The 19892-nt window shown below is 41.1% G+C and overlaps 1 protein-coding gene and 1 long non-coding RNA gene across 2 annotated transcripts in view; both read right to left on the minus strand.

Annotated features, from left to right (window-relative positions):
• LOC115385815 (uncharacterized) overlaps positions 1-19892 on the minus strand; it is a 157215-nt gene that overhangs the window by 71346 nt on the left and 65977 nt on the right. The window lies entirely within an intron of this gene.
• The window catches only part of LOC115385813 (gamma-aminobutyric acid receptor subunit pi-like), a 69638-nt gene continuing 53527 nt past the window's right edge, over positions 3782-19892 (minus strand). The window contains exons 4-10 of the mRNA XM_030087885.1: positions 19094-19161; positions 18068-18285; positions 13917-13999; positions 7938-8075; positions 7422-7574; positions 5151-5341; positions 3782-4394 (exon numbers count right to left, since the gene is read on the minus strand). Coding sequence (XP_029943745.1) covers positions 4032-4394; positions 5151-5341; positions 7422-7574; positions 7938-8075; positions 13917-13999; positions 18068-18285; positions 19094-19161 — 1214 coding nt within the window. The 3' untranslated portion in view covers positions 3782-4031. The remainder of the gene's footprint in view (positions 4395-5150; positions 5342-7421; positions 7575-7937; positions 8076-13916; positions 14000-18067; positions 18286-19093; positions 19162-19892) is intronic.

The following is a 19892-nucleotide window of genomic DNA, read 5'->3' on the forward strand; positions in this document are numbered from 1 at the left end:
GTGTTTCTGTGTTCACTTTTTGAGAAAGAGAATGTTTCAATGTTTGTATTTCATTACTGTGACTTAGTGAACCCAAGCCTCATCAACTGCATTTTAAGGCCTGCTTTGCTAAGATCCTGCTAATTTGCATGATTTTCATGTGATTAGTGCTGTAGTAAGAATAATATAACAAATTTTATCACAAGAAAACAGGACAATTCAAACTGGTTCAAAGAGCATTACACTGTTTACACAACAACCCTACGGAGACTGCGTTGCCGCTTGTGTTTACCATGGAAGAATTTGATGGAGCAATGGGCTAAGTTATAATATATGAGTTCTAAAACTCATAATAAAGTCTGAGTTACGATGAAGCTTGAGGTACAATACAGAAAATATTTGATAAAATCAGCAAACAAAAGTAATGGGGAGCCAGCTGTAGAAATTACTTTCATCGAATCACTTAAGAAAAAAAGCAACAACAAGTAATTAACAACATTAATGTTCCCAGATGTGGTAAACCGCAATGCAAGTTATACATTCATTGATGAGCATTAACTATTTCCAGTATTTGCACAATCTGAGGGCAAGCTCCATGTCCACAAAGGGTAGCACGCTAAATCCACAATGTGTATTTTTGTCAGTCGGACATGATAATCAATGCATCAGATCAGATCATAATGTCACGTTTCCACCCAGTTTAGAAGTGTTTTTTCAATGGTTTCATTTCAGCTGCCTCCTTTTGGGGTCACCACAGTGGCTTGTGTATTTAACTTTCTACCACTTCAAACCCGTCAGGAAAGGGATTCGAACCTGTGAACACAAGCTTCCTTCCATAACCGCTTTTCAGCATCACTATCCGATCCTCGATGCCTTTCGATATTCTCACCCTGAAGATACAGAAATTCCTGTCACCTTTCATCATGAATGATACTGAAGACCATCTGGAAAATTGTGCCCCAGGTCAATTATCCAAGCTCAACATAATATTAGTTTTGCAGGTCCGTCCTGGACTTTGATAATAGAGTTTACAACACACGGAAAGCATGAATTGGCCTTAATCCTCGCAGTAGGTTTAGCATTTTGATACAGCTCTTCCCCATCATGCTAAACCGAAACCAAACAATGCAAAAGTTACACTTGATCATCATGCAGGAGGAACATAAACTGAAGAAAAAAACCTACTTTTCTATTATCAGGCAAAGAGAGCAATCAGAAAATTTGGTGATCGATGGCATATTTAAAAAATGGTAAGCAGTAAAACTAAAACAAGTCAGTGAAGCATAAATATATATATATAGATGTTACACATCAGAAACATGGTTGTTAAAAATGAAAACCTTTGAGACTTGCATGGGGGTTAAATGAACTGTTAAGATTTCATTTAAATGAGTGAGAGTATGTCACAGCAATATCGAATACAGCAATAAATAAACATGCATCTCTGTTGTTCAACTGAATCCTGTTGTCTATCTGAAACATGAAGTGTTGTGTTCATCTGCTCACTGACTGCATGCTATTTCTGAATACCCCACTGAATGAAAAACATGGTATCAACATTTGAAAAAATGCACTTAAAGTCAGGAACTGAAGGCAAAATGGACAGGAACGGCTTCATGAAAATGGGAGTCTTTGGTTCTTTGGTTCACGAATATACCAAATATCGCCTGAACTCAAACCACCAGATACTTAGAAACCGGTGACAACAGCTTTAAAATAAACTAAACAAGAAAATAAATAAATAAAATAACTGTGGACAAGAGTTACACCTCAAATCCAGGCATTTTTCCATTTGGATAACGCACAGATGACGACATCCTCTTGAAATATTTTGACCGTTTCATTCATATTCAAATCACTCCACAATGTCTACCACAGCAAGGTCTGACTACTGCTTCATGTGTTACAACAGCACAGCGAGAAACACCAGCAGCAGCCCATAGGAAGAGAATACACTCCATATACAGTATATATGAATAAAATATGAGACCTGTCTGTTCAAGTGTCTTTTCTACAGTCTATCCAAACCTGTCATTCGCAATACGGATGTCCAAGAATTCCATATTAAAGTAATAAGAAATGAAGAGAAAGGGATCTATAAATAACCTGCAAAAGTCTCATTAACGCATTAGCATGCTTTCATCTGGATGTCACTGAGGAGGTTTTTCTTATATAATTAAAAATGTTATTATGAAGTTAGTTTTTATTTGGCACCAACATTTCAGGTTATTTCATTTTCTAACATAACTTATTGCAAGTTGATATACGATGCTCTTGGATTTGCAATCCACGCCTGAGGGTTCACCGACGAATGAAAAAATCATGACTTTGGGTTTGCAATCTGTATATACGCATTTGAGAACTGTGAGTTGGGTTTGTTTGCGAAAGACTTTATGAATTCATAAATTATGTTTTTGGCTTAGATGTTCACGACGTTCTCAGAGTAATGTGTATTTCAATCCAAAGCAGCTGTTAGGTTTGAAGCTAGCAAATCCAAAGTGGCTAACATGAGCGAGCCCTCTCGTTAGCTAACTTATTCTTTACAGAGACTTTGAGCCACAGTATTCCAGATAATTCAATCAAAAAGCTGCTTTTTAAGTGTTTTAAGCAATATTTTGGTTTAGAACAACTTCTTCGGTGGATGGAAGCTTCAGCGTCTCTCATCATACTCATTAAATAATTGTGGCTACGCTGGCTAGCCTTTATCACTCAAGGAAATCACAGAATTTTCAACTGTTTGTTGGGAGCATTTTTAAATTAACACTACGTAGAAAGTAGAAAATCAGCCCATATGAGAAATTCAACTTATGTTGACCATAAATAGGTTTTCATGCTTTAAAATCACTTCAAACCAATTTAATAGGGACACATTTTTTATGTCTTTTAGTTGTGTTTGTGAACTCCAGTGTGATTTAAAAAAGTAAATCAAAGAGAGAGGAATTGTGTGACTCTGAAAATTATTTTCCATAACAATGGATTGAGCTTTAATAATTCATCTGTGAACCCATAAAAGCCTCAGCAGCTTTAGTGTGTTCCCCCCAAGACAGGGTTATTATATCTTTGCAGCATTCAACTTTTGCTTTTGCTGTGTTTCTTGGTGAAACATGATTTACTCATTTAGTCACTAGTAGAGTGAAAAAAAAATCATGACATGTATGTATCTATAACAGACTCTGGACTTCCATATCTCAAAATGTTCCCTTGTGAAACAGCGGAACCAGATTTGCATGGCAGGTAAACATGTGGCGACCGCATTTCCACAATTTAACTGAAGGGACCAAAGGCCACTATAATAATAACTCAGATGAAAAACAACAACAAAAAAAAGGTAAAACGCAAGCAAACAGAAACAGCACTGCTCAGTGAATTATAAATAACTCCCAGAAGGACACAGAAGAAAGAGAGGCATTAAACAGATGAGAAGACTGTCCTTCACAGATGTAGTTTAGAGTTTTCTCCCCCATGTAGATATTTATCCACCTCTCTCTTTTTCACCATGCTTCTGCTATCCAGTATTTTTCAACATTTCACTCTTAAATGTTTAACCTGCAGGTGGAAATTGAAAATGAAGTTTTAAATTATCAATGTTCGATCCATCAAACCGAAGAATCAAAGTGGAATGGGAACTTGCTCTCACTCAACAGGGCTGACAAATTCTGTCCTGCTGACTTTAACTGCAGCTCTATCTAAAAACAAATACACTAAAAGGAAAACGACGCGCTGGCCAGCTTCACCATTAAAAGCAATTTTCGTCTCATATATGAAATCTTTCCTTTTCAGCTTCAGGTCTATCTGATTTTGTCAAAAATCCGGCGCCGTGAAACTCGAAGCCGTTCGAAGACGCACGACTATATAAAATGGAGCAGCAAACATCGCCGTTTCCCCCAAAACAAGACTATGTGAGAATGTTACTGCACTCAAGAATCCAAATGTAGAAATTGTACACACTCGCCTCAGAACAGACCTAAGTAACACTCACTGTACATACATACAGTAAAATACACTTCTCGTCTCTCTGCCTCGGACTCGCGGAAGCTTCACTCTGGTGAGTGCTAAAAGTACAGGTAATATGTCCAGTAGAGTAGGTTGACCATGACGAACGACAGGGGGAAGGTGACTCTGGAGTAGTTGTCTATGTGGTGGGGGTTCTCCACATGACAGCAGCTTATGGAGCGGAGGATTTTGCGGAGGGTGGCCAGAACGGTGAGGCACCAGTTGGTGGGCTCCGGAGGCGCCGCCTCGGGCTTGGGCTCGCTGCCCGAGGGGCTGGACGGGCTGACAGTGAGTTCTGTGGAGGCCGGGGCCGGGGCGGGAGCGGCAGCGGGTTCCTTGCGCCTCTTGGCCCTGGAGTGGGTGGAGATGGTGGTGACGATGCCGTTGATCTCGTCGTCGAAGTCGTGCATTTGGTGGCCGTACTGCAAAGAAAGGCGGAGACAGAGCCAGAAAGGAATCAACGAGCGGGAAGCGACACACACACGCCCGAACGGAGTTATGCCTCCAACTTACCTGGTCGAGCTCGTGATGGCGATATGATGATGAAAATGATGACAGCAACCACCATGATGGACAAAATGAGTCTGACCACAACAACAGGAATCAACACCACGAACAACACACACATTTACTGTTATTTTCCAGACAACAGGTCACACAAGAGTTTATATAAGTCCAATCTATCAAAGATGTGTCGTGAAGAAAGAAAAAACACACACAAGTTGTGCTTAAGCAGAGATAAATCTGCATTCGGCCAAAAGTTGGCTGTTCCAGGACCATCTGTGAATTTGTTCCTCCATCTCTGACCATCGTGCTTTCAGCCCACGATTCTTTGTTTTCTTCATCATGGTAACATTTTCTTTGTTTTTCTCCTGTCCTTGTCAAGATTCTAGCACACTGTGAAGTCTGTCTGATGCTCTGTTTGTTTTCTGCTGCACATTTTATCATTTCGTTTCAAACAGTGCTGTGTCGCCTTTGCTTTCCGGTGACATTTTGCTTGTGCTGTCAGTCAAACATCACAGTACATCTCTGTCGTACTGTAGCGGCATCCTGCTGGATGTAATGGTAACTTCTGACATAAAGATCGTTTCCCACTATAAGTTGTATAACCAGCCAAGCAACGAAAAATCAGTGTGACTTATAGTCCGGAAATGACAGTAGCTCCAGGAGGGTCTCACCATGAGCACGTGTGTTTCACCGTGAGTGAGGGTGCAAAAGTGGGCCACGGCGTATTCGATGAGCGCTCCAAAGATAAAGCTAAAGCAGATTCCCAAGTAGACGTCGATGGCCTTGATGAAGCAGTTGGCGTTGGGCAAGGACGTCCGAGCGCCCATCATCAGAGTAGTCATGGTCAATACCGTGGTCACTCCTGGCATGGGATAAAGACAGACACTAGTCAAGTATGAAGTATTCAATCAACCATAAAATGCCACAGGTAAGTTGAATCCCTGATTATTTTGATAATTAAAATCTTCATCGCTATCGATCAGTGACTCTTTGTTGAAATTTAAAAACAACACAAGAAAGAAGCAAGGAACAAGCAAGGGCGGCCATGACTATCCACATTAACCTCATCTTTTACTGAACATCCCTGTTGTCACGAGGTGGAATCTTGTGGTTTATTTTGAGAAGTTAGATTTGACCGCCTGGAGAATCACAACCAGCAGAATGTCATAACGTCTATATTTTAATGTTCCCATGAGATAACATCAGTGTCAGCAATGATCCCTGGAAGCTCGCGTCGTCTAAAATCAGACCTAAAAACAACAATCAAGACAAAAAAACCTCGGAGAAGTTACAATCAAAACCTACAATAACTTACGACCTATTTTAGAACATTTTAAAGCGAAATCACAAAACTCCTGTTGTGCTTTTGGTGTCTGTTTACACAACGGTGCTCAGAGCCACTGAAAATTCAACTTTTGAAAAGCAGATCTGAAGGTGGAATTTCTTTGCGCAGGTGTGTGTGGTTTAATTACAACAGCAGCAACTGGAGACTAAACAGGTGTCTGGTGTTTCCGTGTAAACAGACGTCATTTTCAAAACATTGCTGTGTTAATGTGAAGCTTTTCTGAATGGAAAACACACAAAAAAAGTGTTTTAACTTGAAACTGTGTCATGTAAATGGGGTTCTAGCAAGCTATGATTCAAACCTCCTGAGATCATACCCATAAAAACTGTGATCTTATCTCAGAAATTGCACAATAAATGACATACCTATTTTACCCAAATCGAATCAGAAAGCTTTATCTCTTAACTCCATTGTAGCTTCCCAGTTCACACAGGTAAAAAGAGTGAAAATAGGAAGTGTTAACTCAATTAAATAGGTGGTCTATCGCAGCCAAAACAGTTTTTGAAATTAAAATCACACTTGCAGATTAGGTGGGAATGATTAAAGCTCATATCTGGGAGTGACATGTGGAGCCTGTTTCAAACCTGACATTTAGACTCTTCTGTTCTCTTTGGTTTTTGAAGTGTGTGGTGTCGTCATGCCAAGATCTAAAGAGCCCTCAAAGGCCTTCAGAACAAAAAAAAAAAAAGAGAGAGAAATTTGGAAGGCTTTGAGTCTGGCAAGAGGTTTAAGAAGATCTCAAAATTATTTCAAATGTGTTATTCCTCTGCAAGGAAATTTATCTATGAATGGTGTAGATATCAAACAAGTGCCAATTTGTTCAGGTACGACTGCCACGGCAAATTCAGCCCAGAGCAGAATGTCTGATGGAAAAAGAAAAAAAAAATTCTCAAAAAATCCTCCAACAGTGTAGGTAGTGAGAAGCATGGTAGTGGAAATGTTTTGGGGAAATATTTGAAAGGTTTACGGGTTGCTTCATCGCTTCAGAGACAGGGCAGCATGCAGTCATTGATCCAACAATGAATTTTGCAACATATCAAAGAGAGCTTGAAGGCATGACGAGAAGATGTGAAGCATCTGTCTTGAAGCCAAAGTTGAAACAGAGCTGAATGTTTCCGTGGGATAAAAAAAATAAAAGGAAGAAATCCCCAAGTTCACCCGTGCAGAACATATCCACCAAGGCATGACTCAAAAAGAAGAAACACAGTTATGGGACGGCCCAGTTGAGAAAAAAAGGCCAAAAAGAAAAAAAAAAAAATCCTTCAGGAAATCTTGATCAAGCATTAATAAGTCAGCAACCAGATTTTAGACAAAGATGTACAACTCAACTCCTTCAACAAACTCTTTTATCAAAGAAGAAATAAAGTGGTTTCTCGGTCCAAAGGGTCTTCAAGATCTGACACACTTGAGGGAATCTTTGAAAGTTACAGATGTTTGCCTGTCCGAACGCCAGGAGTAAATACAACAATGATCTGTGGAAATACATTAGTTTTTTTTGGTTTTTGTTTTTTTTAGATAATGTAAGTAAGAGAGAGCAAAGAACCTCAGGAAGAAACCTTTTTTTTCCATCTGAGTGAGTAAAGCTGTCAGCTCTTACCAATACAGATCCGTGCTGGGACAGAGGACAGAGAGATCCAGAAGGAAACCCAAGAGAGAACCACCAACAAGCTGGAAGGGACGTAAGTCTCCAGGATGAAGTACAGAATGCTTCGCTTCAGCTCGAAGTGGAAAACCAGCCTGGGGTAATGACCTTTGTGAAGAACAAAGTAAAAACTGGTCAATTTTGGTGCGAATGAGAAATTAGGAACTTTTTTGAAACATTTATCTGCTGTTGAAAGATAGCTGTGAGATTCATGTCATGCCATTTGTGTGCATTTGGGGGCAGTGTTGAGTCACTGTAACCTTGAAGCTTGTTTTGAATTGGAATTAAAGTTAAGAAGAGCTCCAACCATGGGTTAGGCATATTTACTCTTTGTGTAAATGAAGAAGCAACAGATGAACCATCTTTTGGCACGAGACAGGCATTGTGGATGTTTCAATCAAAATCAACAATTAAGAAAAATACAGACTGTATGTTCAAACATGATAAGTGGCCAGCAGATGTTCTTGTTACCAGTTTCGTAGATGGCCTCTGAAACAGATGTGTAGTAGTCTTCCACCGTGTACTGAGCCAGCTGCAGAGAGTCTAACCCACTGACGGACTCATTCCCTCTGGTCCAGTAAAACATGACGTCGTTGATGTTGTAGCCCCCTGGGAAAAAAAAACAGGACAAAGAAATGTTATTCTGAGATATTTCACAGTCTATAATGGATGAAATCAGCATCACAGTTATATTCTTTAATTCATTTAGGTGCTACATGCTCTACACGTGTTAATTCAAGCCCTCAGTTGTTAATATGTGAGCATGATTTAATGCATTGCACTTAATAAAACATCACATGTGGCCTTTAAAGTTTTCTTTATTGTCTACAGTCTCACACACACTGTCACCATCTCTTCCTCCAGCAATCTTAGACTTAGAAGCCAATGATTGTCAACTCAGCTTTTTTCAAGATGACAGCACAGTAAAGTGGTTTGGATGCGGATCGGCACCTCCAGGTCTGAGTCCATGATTCAGTCACTGTGCAGCCATGTCGAGGAAAGAACCGCAGCCTTCCCCAGGTGGAGGATTTCATGTATCATGTGTGGTCTTATCGTGAGATCAGCCTCAGCTCTGGACGGGCGCTCACAGTAACGCCGCCGCTGTACTGAAGTGGTGAACAGGGAGCTGAGCTTTAAGGCAGATCTCTGTGTTTACCGGGCTGCATCCCACAATGATGGTCGAGAAATGTTCTCCACACGCTTCACTCTTAATTATGGACTGAGGAACTGAACCATCTGGGAGACATTGAGGTGGTCTGAGTATAGCATGCACAAAAAGGTTGCCTAAACTGCCATCATTAAACTTTACAGGGCATTAATTTGTCATCGTGCTGCACAAAACCTGCAGTCACTCACATTTTCTTCCTCCTGAGCAGATTGTGGATTAATTATATAAAAATAGAATTGAATAATGCCTAACAGCTTGAATAGTACAATCACAAGCACAAAACAGTGCATGTCACAAGTCCAGCTCTCAGCAGGACAAAATAAAAGAGATGATTTGATCTCCACCTTGATATTAGCAGTACACTGAACTACAAAGAGAGAAATTGCAGGTATAACTGAGACCGTTAAATCTACAGCTATGTTATGGTCTGATCCTGTTTCAGCTGACTTGTTTGGGATTGCGACCCATAGTGGGAGGTAAATTCCCTCTCTAATGCTAAATATCAGCAAAAGACAGACACCGGGCCAGAATCAAAGGGAATGTGAAAACACCTCTGGAAAGCTACTTTAAGAGCCCACGTTACCCTCGAAGAGCAAGGCCTGCACTGCGCAACACTTGAAAAGAACATATGTATTTCTACAGCATTCTACAACAAAAGCCCCCCTTTCAATTACAATGCTAATGTTTCACAAACGTAGTTACATTAGGAATATTCTCCCGTTATTCGCTTTAACGTGGCTTGACATAAAGAGCTCCAACAGGAATTGCTAATGGAAATGCATTTCTGGTGTTCATTCAATTCTTCAAAGAGGAGAGTAAAAGACCGGGGAGGGGGGAGGAAAGTCCTGGTGAGGAGCTTAACTCTTGCCTCATACCATAACAGACTAATCATGCATATTGCACTGGGCCCTAGAGAGGTGAGATAACCCAAATAAAACTTGGAATAAGACCGCGTGCAAAATTAATATCGTGGCATAGTTAAGCGTGGTTGTAGTTTTGATAGAGCAAAGTAACAAAGCATAATGATCAGTGTGGTTCTCATGTCTGAAACTGAGGGACAAAAAAAAAACATAGAAGTGATTAACAAGGTGCATTTACCTAATTTATCTGCAGAGGGAGCAAGAGAATAAGGAAAGGGAGAGGATGTGCAGTCAGCTGATGCAGTGTGCTGTGCATCAAATGCACATTAATCTGCTGAAGCTCACTCTCTTCAGCCCGTGAAGAGTCGTGTGTGTGCTGACCCGCGGTGCAACACCAGGAACGGAGTTTCCCGACTTGAATGAAGAGCCTACAAATGCAATCTTTTCTCCCTCATTGTATTTCTTAGAGCACAACAACTCATTATTTTCTTGACCCACACTCCCAGCATTACCGTTCAAATTAGACATAGATGTGCAGTGACGCTATGTGCAATAGCGTGGAAAGAGTTACATGGAGGTACACTCAGCCTTCCGGCACCCTGCGCCTCCCCCCAACCCCTTGAAATCAAGCAGCCATATCCTCACCGAGGAGTGTTTGAGAGGGCCGGCGCCAAAATTTCAAAGAAAGCGAAGATCACAAAAGAATGCCGGCTGTCTTTGGAGCCTTTTTTCCTGTCAAGAACGCGCTAAATATTTTACCGCAATCCCAATCGAAACGCCCCACACCCTCCCACAACGATCGCTCCCTTTAAAGCCTCCTCCTGTGCAGAGGATCCACTTTCTGGCACAGCATTAAAAGAAATAAATCCTTGAATATACATTTTCATAAAGAGACGCAGAGACAGAGCAAGAGGGAGATGGAAGATTGAAGTGAGAGAGGGACAGCAGAGAGAGAAAACAGCAGCGATGGAGCAGCAGGATGAGGGCGAGAGAGATTGCAAGGGAGGGTGGGAAAGAGTCAGACGGAGAGGGAAAAAAAAAGTAGCAGATATTTAGCTGAGAATTATCGAGGTGGCGAGGGCTGGATCCATCATCCTCTCAGTTACCTAACTTTAACCTCCAGATGTCTTTTTGTCTGCTAAGTGGCACTGGAGCTCAAGCTAAATGTTTTATTTGGCACGGAGGTCCTGGTGGGCTTCTGGCAGGGATCAGACTTAGCTTAGCCTGGCTGGCTGTCATTTGAGAGCACAAAAAAAGGAGTGCAGGAATGCAAAGACGAGAGAGGGAAGAGAGAGGAGGCGTCTGAGGGCAGCCTCTACTCCCTGCCATCTCTCACACTCCTACTACCCAATGAAGAAATCCATCATTTCATGTCATTTGAACCTAATGATAGTTTATTCCAATTATAAACACACTGCCACCACATTTTATCTTCGAACCAATTTCAGTGAAATCTCACAGGACTGTTCTACATTAATTTCCAGAGGGTGTTGCCAGATATTTGTTTTCATAATTGGCCTACAGAGGATTTGTGCTATCAATGGACACTGAGTTCACTTGTAGTAAAAGAACCCCTGGAAGATAAAGTCAGGGATGCTGCATGCCAAAACATGAGACCGAGCAGATGTGGCTCAGTTTGGGAAAGTGAGGTGACTTCTTTTAGCCCTGGCATCCAGCTGTCCAGGTGTTAAAGTGCCCTTGAACAAGACGCTGAACTTCAAGTCCAATTTCCAATTGTGTGCAAATGCATTACATGGCAGCCGTCCTCAATGTGGGTTTGTGTGTGAATGGGTCAAAAAGACTGGTCCTGAAAAGCACGTTGGGAGCTGAAGTGGTAAAATATGTGCTTTTACTATGGATGCACCAATATCACTTTTTTAAGTACAAGCACTAACCGTCAGCTATTTTCCCATACCAAGTACCGATGCAAGTTTTTATTAAATTACCTCAAGTCTAATTCATACTACATGTGCAAATAATGCTCAAAGAATATATTGCCACAAACCACCTCAGTACATCAACGCTACACACACCTGCAACAGCTTTACAACACGGTACGCAGAGGATTGAACTACACACTGCCCTATGCATACTGTAGAATGTAGACCGAGCTCGCTGTGCGCTGCCACATGCTCTAGCTAGCTATTAATGAATATATCAGTCATACTTTAATTGTGTTTTTTATGTCACATTGCTGGAGTGTGATTCCTGAAACTCTTTAGCATGTAGCATGGCTAGCGCTACTGGAGCTAAACATCACTTAATAATAGCTGGATTATATAGGGGATATTTTTCCAGGTATGACTGATCAATACCGATTCTGGATACTTATTCTGACACATTTTTACCACAGCAAAATGAAAAATGTCCTCAATTCAAAAAGAGAATAAAATCTCTCCCTGTCATAGTTTTTCCCCCTGCAGTTGTGGCACTGGGTAATTCTTGTTTGCTATAATATTGCTGTTCAAATTGACTGTCCGCAGTCTGAAAAGCCTGAGGCGGCTGTGAAATCTCCCCGCGCTGCTGTCAGCTGCTGATTTTCCTCCTCATTGTTTCATCTGGCCAACCTTGGCTTGGTAAACTCACTGAGTATGTTAGAACTTTTTTTATATATTCAACATTAACTGTAAAGTGCTACTGACGAAGTGGCAATCATTTTGGCAAGCCTGTCCAGAATTTTTGAATAAATAAGACAGTTTTGAAAATTCAGCTGTCCTTTATTACTTTTGCAATTGAGTCTCCTACAAATGAACATCAAAGAAAAACCAGGGTTTGAAATCTGAGAAATTGTGGAGAAGCACAAGATCAGTACAATAGTAGAAAACTACTTCTAAATGTATGAAGGACAATGGCCTCAATTTAAAAGAAGTTTAGCAGCATCAGGGCAACAGTTCTGATGCTGATTGTCCGGTCGAATTGTGCAGCCAAGCAAGAAACGACTTAATCAAGGAGGTGACAATCAAGCAGCAACTCGAACAAAGCTCCGGTAGTCTCATGAAAAGAAAGCACAACACGAGGTCAAAACAGCCATCTGAGGAGAGCTCTATTAATCAGGCTATTATGGTGCCACAATTAGATCGACGACGACCCTCCTGAGTGACAGAAAGATGGCAGTCTAACTGAAGTCTGAAAATGGTCATCTACATGACAGTGAAAGCTTCAGAGGAAAATAAGCAAGATTCCACTTTTTAAAGAAATAAAAATGCAATACCAATACGAGTAGTTATTAAATTGCAACTGAGCCCAATCTGTACTCCATATACAACAGCATAATAAGGTTATGCGTTGTTACGAATCACCTCAAAACGGCCCGAAACATTTTTGCATGTAGCATGTAGCATGCAGTTTGTAGGATGTAGTATAGCTCGGAGTGAAATCCTCCTGGATCCACTGAGCAGTTAAATTAATGAGCGTCTTCGTGCTACCTCTGCTGGTCCAGATGTCTTGGGTGATTAAGTCGCGAGTGTTGTACAAACTAGATCTCGCTCCTACTCTTGATATTTTGGCAGAACATAATTTACAGTCCGTCTCACTTTTGTCATTGTCCTTAATGTTAAAGGATCTCCAAACCACAGACCTGCAGACCTGCAGGCCTGCAGGCAATGTTGCTGATAGATGACTTCACGTGATACTTGCTAGGTTATGTCTCAGATCTTTTACAGATACCAGTAAGCCATGCAGTATCAAACCCAATTTCTAATACTGGAATCGGCATCAGTGCATCCATTGGGAAAAAAATTTAATTTGATAAAACTAATACGAGAGATTAGGCAGAATGTCAGTTTTCCAACAGCATGGAAAGTGAGCCAGCTGAGAGTTGAGAGGATACAGACAAAGAAGACGTACTTTAGAGAACACAGACAGAGGTAACCTAAGGTTGGAGTCATGGTTCCTTTTCAACCAAAACAACGACCTGAAGCATAAAGCCAAGACGACACTGGAACGGCTTCAGAAGAATTGTCGGGTGAGCCATCCGAAGCAAAGTTTTAAACCTCAAAGAACATCTGTAGAAGACATTTCCAGACAATCTGACACAATCTGACTGGATCTGCATGGGAGAATGGAATAAACTGTCCAAATCCAAGTGATCAAAGTATGGAAAGACTGCCAAAGAGACCTCGACAAATGACTCAATTTAGGAGATGAATACTTTTGTACACAAGAGACTTGAGCTATTAATCTTTCATAACCTGACACCAGCTTTAACGTAAACCAGCAAAACATTTCTGGGTGTGAATTCTTGAATGCATTGCCTCTGTTAGGATCCCAGTTGACCCGGTTAACGTGTGCACGGTGGCATCAGGCACTCAGACACACAAGCAATGTGGGAGATAAAAGAAAGTGATTCATTTGAATTATTCCCTCCCACCACTTCAAGCAGCATAGTTGAGAGTCACTTTATTAAGTTGAAAGTGTCCTTACAGCTCTCCAGTTGTAGTGTGCAGGTCTGCTTGTCCATGGGATACTTGGTCAGATCCATGTTGCAAGCCACAGTGGTAGTAATCCTAAAACACAGAAGAGTCATCGTTATGAAACAGAAGATAAACAGCAACCATTCAAAGTATGTATGCATGAACTGAGTCAGCGGTGTCATAAGACTGGAAAAATGTTCCTGAAAAATACAGTTTTTGCATTTCTGTCATGTCGTAAACCTGTTGCGGCAGGTGTAAAGACAGTAGATGTTGGTCTTCTCCACAAAAACTGACGGATGATGCAATTCTGCTCTTATTCTTAGAAATTATTCTCAAAAGTAGCTCGAAACAGGCGAGTTTCTCAATGCTCAGTTGGCGTCTGCAGTGGACCTGATTTCATCTATCTTACAGGATTGCTGCAGGTCCTACTGTGCCCAAACAGTGCATGCTTTAAAGATATTTTATGGTGAGGATTGTGAGTCTCAGTCAGGCCTTCTTTCCCTTCATTGTGGCATTTCTATTATCAGAGCAAAAGATGTAAATGAAATGGTGTAGTATTTATAATTTATCAAAGGGTATGAATTTAGCAACCTGAACTAAGCACAGACCTCTCACCCTAACAATAACCTGAAGATCCCCAGTGTTTCCCTACACATTTGAGTCAAGTATGTTAGCAATGGTACGAAGGAAAAAGACAGGATAACACAGCTGGTACCAGGTTAAAAGAGACCGACATCGACTTTCAGTGATGAATGACAGGACGTGAATAAATGGTGGCTTATCCCAGCTGATAATACTACCTCTACACCAGGAAAAAGCTTCTTAGGTCATGATTTAAAGATGAAGAGAACCACTTCAAATTGCGACTCTATTATCCTGACGGCAGTGTTCAGCTGCTTAGATCCACTTAAGTTCATTTAGATTCACATCAAACAATGAATTTATGAAGAAACAAGCAGTGATGGCCCCAGGCTGACCTCGTGGAGCAGAAGGGATTGCTAATGTTTAATGAAGGTGATGATGAAATAATTAGCATAGTTTGGCAATTAAATTCCCCAGATCCCATCTCAACACCCATTGGAACAATTTAGACCAGCATCATACAGTAAAGTGGTCCAGTAGAGTTCAAGAGCGTCTTGGAGAGTCAATAATAAACAGGAGTGATACTGCTCTGGTGGCATATCATGGTCCACTAACTTAGCAATCTGTACTTGTTTTCATCTGTTAGTCAATAGATTGGCAATGTGTGGATTGGGAGGCCTCAACATTTTAAAGCAGGGACAGCAGATGAATGAAACCCACATTATATGTTCACTGGTGGAAACAATTTATCAAGGAATACTGGTCCTGCTTCTTACAGGCATTAACATAATTGAATCATAGTTCTTCACATAATGAAAATATGCTCTGATAATTGTCTCCTTTTTGTCTGTCAGAGATGTGATTTTTGACTAAGAATTTCTTTTTTATACACAGAATCTACAGCAAACTATTCTGTTCAGATGATACTGAGCATTCTAACAAGTGACGATGAGCTCCTTTACAACAAAACTCAAAGGACGGGGTCATTTCCTCCCGCAGTGAAAGGGATGCTAATTTTATGTATGAATTACATCCTGCTGAAGTTGCCAGGCAGTAATGAGCTGATGCACTTTAACTTCCAAGACTGAAAATGGAAGCAAACCAACAGAAAATCCATGCAGGCAGTGTAACGAGACATTTGAACTTGACAACAATTTACCACAAGCTGTTGTCTAATTGGCATCTGTAGTCTTTACTGTACTGAAACTCGAAGTTCTGCACTTTGGCTTTTTGATATTTTAACTCAACAAATGAAATTTTAACATTCCAAAACTGTTTAAGTGGCATTGGCTATTTATTTTTCCCTCTTTACATCATCTTCGCTATTTAATTGCTTAACCATCGGCAATAGCAACCTCAGTGCTTTCTCTTGTACTCCCCTTTGGCACAGCACTAAAACATTTACCACAGCTGTCCTTTTCCTCTAACACTCACATATCGCACTTCACTCTGTCCTTTTTTCTACAGCTCACAATTCCCCGAGGTGGGCATTCCTGTCCTGACAGTCCTTTTTGGCTTGTTTTACTAACACTTGCTCTGGTTCCCTAAATGCGAGGCACTGCCTTCCTCCACATGTCCTCTGTCACAGTGAAGAGGCAAAAGTCAGTACTAACAAACACTTTCATTTAAATTTGTCATTTAAAGTCTCACAACATCACAAATTCATTGGAAAAAAAAAATCAGCACGTTCATACACAATTTTCAAAAAATCTGAGGTATTGAATACAGATAAAAAAATCAATTTAATTTCATGGAAACATGTCAGATGGGACATGAGGGAAACCCAGAGTGAATTGCATCTGTTAAACAATCAAAATTGAGACAGAGAAAAAATATATATAAAAATGATTTTTGATGCTATAAACAACTAACAACAAAACTGAGGCTTTTGGATGAAAAGTTCTTTGGTCTATAAAAAGCTGTGAAAATAAACAGAGCAAGCATAAAGCTTCTAGGAGTAAGACTGTAAACAACCTTAGGATTTAATCATATGTAACAACATATATCATGAAAATCTTTGGGGAAAGTGAAGAAAACATGTCTGGGTATGAAGAAGAAGCCTATAAATAGTTTTAAATGGTTGTGATCAGCAGGGTTTCAGCTGGTTCTGCAATGAAGACATACATTATTATGAATTTGAAACAACTCTACTGGACTAAGAACAGGTTTCTAAACACTGATGCAGTTTATCACAGCATCCACGGATGGAAGTTAAACGCTGTTGTCTTTAAGGGGTTCATACAGGATCTAGGAGAAAGGTGTGCTACAATCCATACTTTAAGCTCAAATTATGGGGTGGGACAGATAATCTGTTTGCACGATGCTTCAAGTGAGAAGTCAGAAAAGGTTCTCAATTACACCAATTAACCTAACACACATGTGAGTAAAGGAAGAAACTATGATACACAGATCCACACAGGTAGAACATGCTGACTCATGAACAACCATGAAAGGCTCCATCATGAATGTCGCCCTGATCTTCTTGACCCCAGGTGTTGGGGGGCATCCTCTTTACATTAGAGGTCAACATTCTGATGGTTTGAGGTGCATCAGTGTACCTGGCACAGATGATTTGCACATCTGTGAAGACTCCTTTGATAAAACATATGCCACCATATTTCTTTTCATATGACAATGGCAAATCACATTCTGACATTCTTAGTCTGGGGGCCACATGCAGCTCAATTTAAACTTGTGGGGGCTGGACTGCGTAAACAGTGCCATAATAACCTTTAAAATCAAACTTTTTCAATTTCTATTGCATTCCTACCTTTGTGAATTTAGCATTATCGAGTGTACATCGGAGCAATGCAGTGTACTTCTCTGATGTTTGTAGTGTACACAAGCTCAGTGAAGACAGACTGAACTGTGCCGGAATACCCAGCCCAATTTACTATAACATCCCACCCACGTACTATACCTCTCCCGTGTGACATTCCTCCCCTTTTATTGTGCAACGGCAACCTGCGTAAACCTCACCACACTATGGGAGGTCAATACAGTGAAGCACTGCGTGCCAGCCAGGTCCAAACGGGAGCGAATGCAGCTCTTCTTACACAATCTATAAATCAGCTGATGTCAAACCATGTGACATAAAAAGAGTAGGATGTTCAAATCCCATCAGTGAAGGCTTAAAAGAGCTGAACACATGCATTAGTATATCTATAGACTTTCTGTCTATAACCTGTCTGCTTGGCCCACAATCTAATCAAAATGCCAAGGTAACCCACGTTTCTAAGGATTGCCAAGAGCCTGTCAGTCGTTAAGCCGAGCGAGCAAAGCAATATGTGCTTCACAGGTCCTAACAGGACTTCTAACACTTCTATAGTCCACAGTTCTCTGTATCGACACATCACTTGCTCTTGCACTCAAGCAATCCAATACCCAAGTATTAGAATTGACACAACTCCCAGCTTCGCAATCACATTATCTCAAATTCAACCCACGCTTCCTCCCTCAGCCAATTCCTTCTCCAATCCCTGGCCTACTTTTCATTGTCTGTCGGAGCCTCCCTCAAAAAAAAAAAAAAAAAAAAAAAAACACACAACAAAGCAATCAACCAATGATCTGTTTACCCACCTCAGCGCGTAAAGGACGGTACCGTTGGGGAAGATGCGGATCAGCCTGTTCTCCACTGTGATGTCGTGCAGGAAGGACTTCTTGGAGTCGACGATGAAGGTGTCGGGGACCCAAAGGAGCTCCACTAACCGGCCGTCCAGGCTCAGGCTCTTGTTGCCCTCGAACACCAAGCGCTCGTCCGTCCAACGCTGGCGGAGGAATATGGTGGCTGTGTAGTCCTGTAGGATTTGGGGACTGAAGTCAAGTTCAGCAAATCAGCAAATAAACACTTTTAACAACCGTGTCAATAATATGCTGACAGACGAGTCAATTTTGTGCAAACCAAGCTTTGTACGCTTGGACTTCATTAGTCAGCTTGGGTTATTTTTTCCCCCCTTCGCTTTCTGCATTGTTATGTATTGACGGTGTCAGTTCCCAAAGCTTTTCTCTGTGCCCGAAGCAACAGCAGTTCACAGCATTGCTTCGAGTCAGCTTGTCTATTCTGGGTTCTCTTTTTGGGACACTGGATATAATTCTCTTGCAGGACAGTCTTACTGAAAGTCCTGCTCTTGCATCATGTGTGACTGTGTAATCGATTGAATTTGCGGTGCCAGGCTGTAGGTATAGTATGCTTAGAAGCATAAGAATTAACCTGTCATTTCCAGAGGAAACCCACTAATCCAAAGCTGTATTTTAATGAGGCTCAGACTGTTATATCTCACTGTCAATAAACATGGGCCTACCACTTGTGAGAAAAGAACATGGCGCATTGGGATTTGATGTATTTCTTTTATTACATAAGCCTTATTTTGATGTGAGCATTCCTTGGTCTCGTGGTTGTCAACCTTTCATTCCCTGGAGAACCCCCAGATTGCCCCCGAGCCCCCCTCATGAACCCATCCGCCGTTTCTAATCGCATGTTAGATGAGATGAAAAACATGGTACGAGATTAAAAAAAAAATCCACAGTAAACTTTCTACATCCCACAGTAAAGTCCCCGTGCAGTCTGGGGTTTACTGAAGTGACCACGGCGATGGGATTTCTTACCATGTTGATCTCAGAAATGGTGTCAATGCTGGCGATGTCCAGGCTCATGCCCACCGTCACAGGGCCGTCTAGATGCAAAAGGAGAACTCATTCATCAACTGGAGCATAATCCCAGCAGCTTAAAGTGTACTTTGCTCATGTCTGATGAGTGTCAATGCATGTGTGACATAAGAGCATGAGGATGAAGCTGGGTAGAGAATTGAACACGGTTGTATAATATTCATTGTATGATGAAGGGTTATTGAGGGACAGCATATTTCAAAATGCTAAAGACCTCACATCTCTGCAACAGCTGCAGTCTGTGGAGTGTGAACCTCCTTGAGGGAATTAGTTCTCCCTGATTCACCATCAAAGAGAGGGTAACTTCGCAGCTTCCCTGTGTTTCATCTCCTCATTCTCCTTCCCTCTTACTTATCAGTCTTTATTTCTGGAGGAGAGATTAATGAGCGTGTTGTCATATTGCAGATACGGCATGCACCAATGTGCCTGCCTGGGAAAAAAAAAAAAAAAAAGTGTATTTCCTGCACACATGAGCATCCACACTGTTTGTGTTTTTTCTTTAACTTCTTCTAAAAGAGGAAAACAGAACACAGTATCTTCTCATCTAACCTCTGGCAATAAAGAGAATGAGTGTATAACCTGATAACTGCAGAATATTTTCCTTTACATTCTCTTGAAACTATGCGTCTGGTTTGAGTATTTGTGAGGGATTTCAAGTACTGTGAGGCCAACTAATGTTGAGCAAACCTGTTAGCAGTGCCCGAGGCTGTCTGACTTTAGGATGGCAAGAGGAAGCAGA

This window comes from Salarias fasciatus, unplaced genomic scaffold (genome assembly GCF_902148845.1).
Source record: "Salarias fasciatus unplaced genomic scaffold, fSalaFa1.1, whole genome shotgun sequence".
In the NCBI taxonomy this organism is placed as follows: Eukaryota; Metazoa; Chordata; class Actinopteri; order Blenniiformes; family Blenniidae; genus Salarias; species Salarias fasciatus.